Source organism: Branchiostoma belcheri, unplaced genomic scaffold (genome assembly GCF_001625305.1).
Source record: "Branchiostoma belcheri isolate BF01 breed outbred unplaced genomic scaffold, Haploidv18h27 scaffold313, whole genome shotgun sequence".
Classification (NCBI taxonomy): Eukaryota; Metazoa; Chordata; class Leptocardii; order Amphioxiformes; family Branchiostomatidae; genus Branchiostoma; species Branchiostoma belcheri.
In genome coordinates, this window is record NW_017803925.1 from 128,092 (window position 1) to 137,584 (window position 9,493).

At 39.1% G+C, this 9,493-nt stretch overlaps 1 protein-coding gene across 1 annotated transcript; it reads left to right on the forward strand.

Moving 5' to 3' along the window:
- Positions 1-5,640: 5,640 nt before the first annotated feature.
- LOC109474735 (zonadhesin-like) lies at positions 5,641-8,694 on the forward strand. Its single transcript, XM_019775096.1, has 5 exons — positions 5,641-5,688; positions 6,146-6,301; positions 6,739-6,896; positions 7,753-8,021; positions 8,405-8,694. Exons 1-5 carry the CDS (start codon positions 5,641-5,643, stop codon positions 8,692-8,694), a joined length of 921 nt encoding a protein of 306 aa, XP_019630655.1.
- Positions 8,695-9,493: the final 799 nt, after the last annotated feature.

Consider the following 9,493-nt stretch of genomic DNA (forward strand, 5'->3'; position numbering starts at 1 on the left):
TGGCAGCATCACAGCATCATCGGACTCTGGTGTTGATCACGAGCCATACTACGGACGGCTAAACGGAATTAGGGGCTGGAAACCATGGTTTAAGAACATACAACAATGGTTGCGGGTAGATAGAATATGTTGTTTTGAATATCTAGAAAGAAATTATTTCCAATTCAATCTTCTGTTATGTAGACATTTCGTTGGTCTTTACAATACCATGAAATCTGTTATATTTGATACATATAATCCAATGTTATGTTTTGTTTTCAATAGGGCACATTTTAGAATACAGACGACACTCTTAATTGTGTATGTAAACCAAATATATATTTTTTTCTAACAGTGCCCAACATTGTCATAATGAATGAATTAATTGATAAATGCACTGAGTTGATAACTAATGCCCCGATTTTAGGTAGCCTAATTTAAGTTTCCAGCGTACATGGTCAAGTGTTATCAGCTAATTCTGCTCTTGTTCATTTTGTTATATTTTAACCCTAAACAGTACACCTGGGGTCCGCGCGGACCCCAGCACTATATATTCTGTAGTATCTTTTTTGTTTCTAAAGATTTTTTTTCTGAAATTTTAGGTAATTGTCACCCACAAAGTTGTCTCTCAATACAGTGCAGAAAACTCCGTTTCTACCATTTATAAAAAAAATTATATCTGATTTTTTTTTGGGGTCCGCGCGGACCCCAGCCGGCTTTCGATCATAATGGATACATTGGCGTTCTTATACATTACCTTATTTCCGTTTTTATATGTTTTTATGCACTCATCTTATGTCTACCAAGTTTTCAGAGAATGGTGTAGTAATAGAATTAAATTTTAATAACTTTGGTGTAATTATGACGTCATATGACGTCAGAGCTAATAATATAGTCCGCCATATTGGATTTTGACCAATGACGTCATCAAATTAGCATATCTATGCATATTAAATGATTTAACTTATATCTAATTATGTAAGATGTTATTAATGTTGGAAAAGAAGTGTAATTTAATATAAAACTCAGAAAATTTTTATGTTTAAACCAAAATTACTTCTATTTTGAAAAAAGAAACCCGTTGCCATGGCAACACAAAAAACATCAACTTACTAGTATCAAACTAATATGAACTTTTTTCCAGAGACATTTTAGGAAAGATCTCCAAATTTGATACTTCTAGCGCAAGCCGTTTAGCCGCTATCTGAGATCAAAGTTGGGCCTCAAAAGCCCCTTCAGTCTGAAATGGGTTTAAAAATCGGGTATTTCTTCTTGTCTTCTTTTCTTCACCAAAAAATAGAAAAAGTTCAAAATGTATGATATTTGTTTGCAATGTGGACACAGAGGTTCCCACATCAGTTTGCAAAACAATTGAGCTGGTAGCATGTTGATAATTTCTAAAAAATAGCAAAAAACTGCTCTGGGGTCCGCGCGGACCCCAGGTGTACAGATTAATCAGTCCGGGAAGGTGTACTGTTGAGGGTTAACAAAAGCCAATGAATTATGCCTATTAGGTGGATTTAGGAGAAGAGCAGCGCGTCACCGGCACCATTACCCAAGGTGGCGCATTGGATCTTGTTGAAGAATGGGTGACGTCATACAAACTCCAGTACAGTGTAGATGGAACTATTTGGACGACATATGCAGGCAGAGACGGCTTAGATAAGGTACTATATGTAAGCATACTGGAGAGAGTCAATAATTCCGCAGTGCGGTCCAATTACACATATTTCTTTGGTACTAAAATCTTTTAAAGCTATTAGTCGATTCCGTTCCAAGTAGAGCTGTGTACCTAAACAAATTTTAGGTACAGGTACAGGTATAGGTACAAAGGTTTAGGTACAGGTCCGGACCTGAACCTGTACCTGAACAATTCGACCAATTTATATGCTCTTCTGAACTCCTTCAATAACAAAAAAAATTAATAAACTTGGTAGTTAAGATTTATTCTTTGTTTATGGCGAATGCTCAGATAAAATATAGGCAAAACTAAGATGTTTTTGTTTTCATGAACACACTGTCCTTACACAGGGACCCATTGTGGACCAGCTATTTACACATTTGAGGTCACAAATAGGCATAAAATTGGTGTGAAATTGTTTAGGTACGGTACCGGTACTGAGGGATTAGGTATTTTGGACCTGTACCTAATCAATTTTTTCGGTACAGTATCGGTACTGCGTACCGGTACACAGCTCTAGTTCCAAGTCATCATTTCAAAACTTTCCAAAGATGATCACATTTTCTTCGCTTGAGAAAATGTCTAGATACTATACGGCTATGGATGTCATGAGCTTACATGTAACTTTCATAAATAATGTTTGTTTTTGCTACGTTTGTCAAACGTATGAAGATCAATGGGTAATAAATAGTAACTAAGAGCTACAGAAGACTATGAAATACCCCCGCTCAATTTGTACCTCCATGATAAATAGAGGTATTGTTTTTGGCGCGCGCGCGCGTGTGTGTGTGTACGTGTGTGCCTGTGTACATGTGTCTGTCTGTGTCTGTGTGTGTGTGTGTGTGTGTGTGTGTGTGTGTGTGTGTTTGTTTCCGCACATTTGTAGTCTAGTCAGCATAACTTCAGAACGCCCTAATTGATTGTGATGATATTTGGCATGCTGGAAAGTCTTAGGAAGACGAGGGTAACGGTCACATATGGGCCTCCTGCATGGTGGATGACCTTGGTACTGCAGCAGAATTCCTATTTTTATCTTTTGTCCTGAACATACGAGGGGTGATCCAAAAGTTCTCGGCCTCACCTAGAAAACGTCATGGCAGAATTTTTTTATATTGTTATTTGAATTTACAAAACTATAGATTGTGCTAATTACGACCTTATTTCCATAGTCAATGAGCCCAATAAAAACATTTACAAAAATTCATACATTTCATGTAGGTATGAGATCTCCGAATTCTTGTTTCCTTTGCTTTCCAGGTTTTTACAGGAAACACGGATAGGAACACACCTGTAACGAACCTACTGGACAACCCCATTGATGCCCGTTATGTGCGCTTCAACCCTCAAACCTGGCATGGGCACTTAGCAATGCGGGTGGAAATTCTAGGCTGCGGAACTGATAGTAGGTTTATGTTGTTCCATTGGGTAAAGTTTTGTCCGGTAGCGACTTTTTAATGGTTGCTGGTCAATATAAAATATTGGGGTATCTATATTTTAGTTATGTCTCAGAAAAATGCAACTTGGCTAAACATGGAATAATCATGGTTATTATGTACAACTAGTACAACTTGCAAGTTGATATGTAACATTAGAATGTATCTGTGTGATCTTTCTGGTTTCAAAACATGGCAGACAGAATGATATCAAAAGACACCAGTGTGCATCTTTCCATGACCATTTCAGCCAAACCACAATAATGCCCTCAAGTAATTAAATAACAGAGTTGGAAATCCTCCCGGACAACTAGTCTAGCCGAAAAGGGTCAATTGCAACACGAGAAATGTACTTTGACACGGCCATAGCTATGCCGTAGGGGTGAGAGTATGAGGCGGATGTGCAACTTCATTATCTGAACTGTGGGAAACTGGCATCTATGTATACGTGCGCTGTTCGACATCTGTATATTTAGTACATAGCGCGAAAAAGGGCCTGTTGTACAGGTTTTTGTCATGATCCATTATGAGCGACGGCACATATTAACTCTTAAACCACCGTATGGAGTCAAAACTGACCAATAGAGTTAAAAGTCAACCAGTGCAATATATTAATGTATACTTTGTTATTATATTTAATAGACCTAATGAATCACCATAAACTGCAGTTACGGCGTCCAGTTAGTCCGACGCACGCATACTTACCTTGCGTCCCGTGAGTTCATATCATTAACTCATACTAAGGGATTGACCTAGGTGTTTTAACTGTTCGTCTTGTTTGTTGATAATTTAAACTCTTTGAATATTTTCTATTTTGACATTTGCTGTTAAAAACTACTTTCATTTGAATAACCTCAACATGTTGAACCAGAAAACTAAAAAAAAAATTGTGGCCCTAGACCTAGTTGCCTATGGCTTGGGGTCAAAAGTCATGGACATGGCTGCCCGAAGGCATCTTGTTTCAAGTGCACACATTATGATAGTGGGCAGAAATTATTCGCAGCTTATTATGATAAATTATCCCTCATAGATTATAAAAACTAAACACAATTAAAATCACAAAATAGCGTTAACGAAAAAGCTATATTCGTGAAAAATATTATGGGGTCAGTTTTGACCGCGTGCGGCAAGATCCGTCGTAAAAAAACCTTCGGTGGTTTGAGGGTTAAGTGTTATGATTTCATTTCCTTTCCTTTTATCTTTATGTTTTAGAGCTAATATTTATTCTGTTCTTTCCGTTACAGTGGATCATTGCCCGCTTTTGACAGCCCCAACTAACGGAGCGGTGAGTCCTACCGGAGCGGTCTCATACCCAGACGTGGTCACCTTCACCTGTAACCCGGGATACGTACTGAACGGTGCTGCTGCTGCGACATGCCTATCTGACAGAACATGGAATAATCCTGTTCCAACTTGCACACGTAAGACGACTTGAAAGTTGAAATAAAGTTCATGTAGAAAAACCTATCTAATCATATAATACATGAATTCACAAGATAGTAGTCAAAAGGGTTATGATTTTTGTATCTATTTGGTTAATTACATGTATGGGAATAATCACGCCATGTGCCCAGAAGACTTCGTGTCATTCACATATTAGCAAAAAGTAATTTGCAATCTTTTTTTGTATGTTTAGACAAAAATTATATATTTGAGACGCCTTTGTTGCAGGTATATATCATATTTACCTGACATGATAGTCAACAGCGAGCTTTACCTGACTTTTGACATGCATCGATTATAAACAAGTATATATTTGTTGCAGTTTTGTTGCTATTTACAGACCAAAAATATATATCCTTAGGCCATTCAATATAGGTACATTATGTCTTCTAAGTACCCCCCAGTTCGGTGCATTCATTTGATATTATGTTTCTTTATGAAGATTAACCACATCTTTGGAAGGATTGTCATAACAGGTGACTATCACCTATTCAAAGATGTCAAACTCGAGACCAGACTGTAAGGTTTAAACCACTCACACCGGGAAGGTCCCCTACTCTTTTCGACACGTGCGGTGGGTTCTGTAACGTGCGAAGGGTGTATCTTTCCTAAACACTACACCTCTATTAAACGTCCTATATCCAAGGGATGTCTCTAATGGAAGTTAGGTACTCATTTGCACGTGGGTGAAGTGAGGAAAGTCGCGTAAAGATCATTTCCCAAGGGCACAAAAAAGGGCATCAGGCAGGATTCAAACCCGGGACCTTTTGTGTCTGAGGCGTACACTTTATCGTTACGACACACGACTCCGATTTGTTTCCAATAAGCACAGGTGCTAGCACCATCGTTGGTCATTTTGGAGATTTTTTACTTCAACACTAACAGTTTCTATTGCTTCATTTGTTAGAGCCACAGAAGGCCATCTGCTATGCATGGGGAGATCCTCACTATACAACGTTCGACGGAAGGGAACATCATTTCCAGGGTCCCTGCAGATACACGTTCGCCAAGGACTGCGGAAACACCAGTGACTTTAATGTAGAAGTACAACAAGTTCCATTCCCCTCGTACCCATCTGTGTCAATCGTGCGTGAAGTGTACGTGATGGCCTACGGGTACGAGATCGGAATTCTTCAAGGCAAAGTGGTGACGGTGAGATATCAAAGTTATCTCCGGGTTTGGCGATATTGTTTTGGGTGTGTTTTTGCAGTGAGTCTGCTTGTCTGTGTGTTGGTTGATTTGATTTAATTTATTAGACTGTATAAGAGATTCGGAACAGGTAACAGTTAACAGTGTCGGTTACACTTCAGATAAACATACTATTACATAACAGATGTTGCGGTCTAACGTTAACAAGCTATGAGATCCGGCCTAGTCGTCATGCGTTTACTATAATTACATTGTGTACTATTTTTACATGTCAGGTTAACATACTATTACATAACAGATATTGCAGTGTTTGTTCAGTTAAATTGCAGCAGGTAAGTGCTGACTGATAATGTTTAGTTTGTGTAACGTGAAATGGGCATGATTTTGAATCAACACCACAGTTAATTTTGTTTTTCTACTTACTTGGCTTCGTAGTGAACCTCATGTTTTTTTTCTCAAGGTGAAACGACCACCATCCATTATTCCCCTCATCGCCACGCCTCCATTCAACCTAGCAATGGGCAAGATAAAAGTCCCACTGAGCGGCAGGTTTGTCCGAGTAGAGCTGACAGAATTGTCTGTGGTTATCCTCTATGATGGGTCTCACGAAGTTAAGGTTAGCACTTTTCTGACAATTATGACTCTTTCCGATATACAAATTCATGTTAAAAACTTATGTTCTCTTCTTCGTAAACTCCGAAGAGAACTAAGTTTCCTGTCTATTCACAAACTGGACAGACAGATGGGTAGGGTAGTCGTGCACCGCTCAGGAGAAGTGTCAACGACGAATGAGGATGAGTCGGAGGGTAGGTAGGGGGTAGGAAGTGAGGACCAATAGGAGAGGGTTACGGATGGGGGAACATCCGTCCAATTTGTGAGCCGACAGGAAACGTGATTACAGTTTTAGCGATTCTTTTGTGGCCACGTGGGTGATTGTACCTTCAGGGTATGGTTTTTTACTGTAAAATGTCAAAATTTATAATTTTTTATCAAAACATGTGGCTTAAAAATATGCAAGTAAAATATAACAACTGTTATATAACACTGCTATAGGTGGAGATTCCAAGTAACTACCAGAACAAAATGTGTGGACTTTGCGGTAACTACAACGATATGGAGAACGATGACTTTCAAATGCCGAATGGGCACATCGCCTCGAACTGGAACGACTTCGGGAATAGCTGGGAGACTGACACCAATGCGTATGTTACGTGATTATTAGCAAAATGTTTCATTTTCTATAGATGTTAATTGAGACATTTGAAATTTAGTTTTGGGTTTGTCTATGATAATCGATTTCTGCATTTTTTTTAATCCCAACATGTAATCACCAGACGGGGTGACGGCGCACTCAAGTTTTTTCAACTCGTATTAATTCCGCCACCAACACAAGGGATAAATACATGACAGGACAATACTCATTTTCACCTGAGCAAAGTGAGAAAAGTCGTGTAAAGTGCCTTTCCCAATGGCACAAGATCGGTGGCATGTCGGGACTCGAACCCCGGACCTCTAGGTTCCGAGTCGCGCACTCTGCCGCTACACCATGCGACCCCACCCTGCATTCTCTGCATTCTACAGCTAATTAGCTACAAAAACTACTACTGCTACTACTACTATTGACCTAGCTAATGACAAACTAGCTATAAAAAGTTCTCCGATCTCACATCTTCTCCAAATGATATCAACCTTGTGGCTGACGTATACAGATGGCCTATCATCTAATATCGTTTTGCAAAAAAATGTCAAAATACAAAATATCATCAATGTACAACCCTTACATTTTAAGAAATAATCTTTGAAAACGAATTTCACCACGACGATATACAGCTCAGAAACAGCTCAGGTGAAACGTTTTGGTTATCTCATATTACCATGTTTTGCCGTCAATGTTAGGGATTTGTACTAACACGAATGGGAGAAGATTACCAAACGTACGTACATATGTAGAGGTCAATAATGGTTATTGACTACTGGTTACTGACTAGAAAAGCAGTAGAAAAATATAATTATTGTCCTTTTGCGTCGAGTTTCTATAGCAGTGTCGGCATTTTCTGTACATTTCAGTTGTCATGGTGATCCTCCGATCGGCCCACCCCCAACAGAAGGACCGTGTGACCCGAACCATTCAGACCCGTGTGACGTGCTTACAGAGTCACCCGGTCCGTTTACTACTTGCCATAGCGCTGTTGATCCTCAGACTTACTTGGAAACCTGCGTGTTCGACACGTGTGCAACCCGGGGCCAGGGGCTCTGCCACAACCTGGAGGCGTACTATGACTCCTGTGCGGACGCTGGCGTGTCTCCCTTTACTTGGCGGACGGCAGACCTCTGTCGTAAGTCTCATTCTCTAACTCAATCTAATTAAGTGTCGTTCTCTAACTCAATCTAATAAGTGCCGTTCTCTGACTCAATCTATGAACTGCTTTGCGTTTCTTTTGACAGGTGTCTAGAAAGTGGAAGATATAGTGGAACAGGTTGTTCAATAACAAATTTTCAACGCCACCATACTGACAACATACCGGTAATGCATAAAATCTAGACCTTACCTTAAGTTTCAGACCTTTCAGGCTACGTGAGCAACCGCAATTGCGCAAACTATGCCGTAGATTATGAATGAATGGTTTATTGATGACATTGTGTTTGTTGCCATCGATAAGGCAGTAATTGTGTATTCCAAACAAACTAACAACTGGAATGAACTCTTTACCTTCGATAGCAATGGGCTGCCCCGCGAACAGCACGTACTCATCATGCACAAGCGCCTGCCCTGCGACCTGCGTGAACCCCAGTGCCTCAGACAACTGTACCCTTCCCTGTGTAGAAGGCTGCGAGTGCAATGAAGGCTACGTACAAAGTGGACAGGAATGCGTGTCTCAAGCGGACTGCGGTTGCTCCGACGGCAATGGATTCTACCATACGGTAAGCGTCATTTATTGTGATGAATCAATCATCACAGTGACTATAAATATGCTAGCCATCCATTACAACATAAACGTAGTGCACTGATGAAATGAATTAGTATATACTCTTCAAGCAGACAGTAGTTTAGCAACAACAACCCTACGTCATGTGAGTGTTTGCTGGAGAATAATGATGACCATCTTATAAAATTCGTTGTTTTTAAGATTGTTTACCTCTTCACACCATTGTAGCTTGGAGAAATATGGGAAGATAATTTCGAGAAATGTGAATGCAATGCAGGAAACACAATCGTTTGTAAAGGTAAGACAAAATTGTATATTATATATATAATATCCAATTAAGAAAACTTTACTGGTCTTAAAAAGAAAGTTAAAAAATAGGATGGAAAGAAAAAAAAAATAAACTCCTCTATGCGTAATTATCGATACTTTTGTAATGTATGAATGGATTATGGTAATGTAATGTAATGTAGTAATTTTGCTAGACATAAATGCCAGCAAACAAGTTGTAATATTCTAAAAGGCCATGATAAGTTACTCCCTAACTCTACTTGACAACTAGTTTACCAAAATAACCATTATTCCTGACAAATTATCACCACTCTGACCCCGATTAAAAGAAAGTTTTACCTATCCTTTTGTTTATATATGACCAATACTCCTGTAAAATGACGAAGTTCATTTTTTTTAAATATTTTAAATATGAATTTGTCTCCATGCAGTTCATGTAGCTTGGCCTGGATGAGGCGCATGATATCTAATGTGATCCAACATATAAGGCTGTAACTCAATTCATACTGTTGTAACCATTATTCCGCAGAGTACATATCATTAGATGCAATGGTGATGTATGGCAATTACATTCTTTAATTTAGCATGATTCT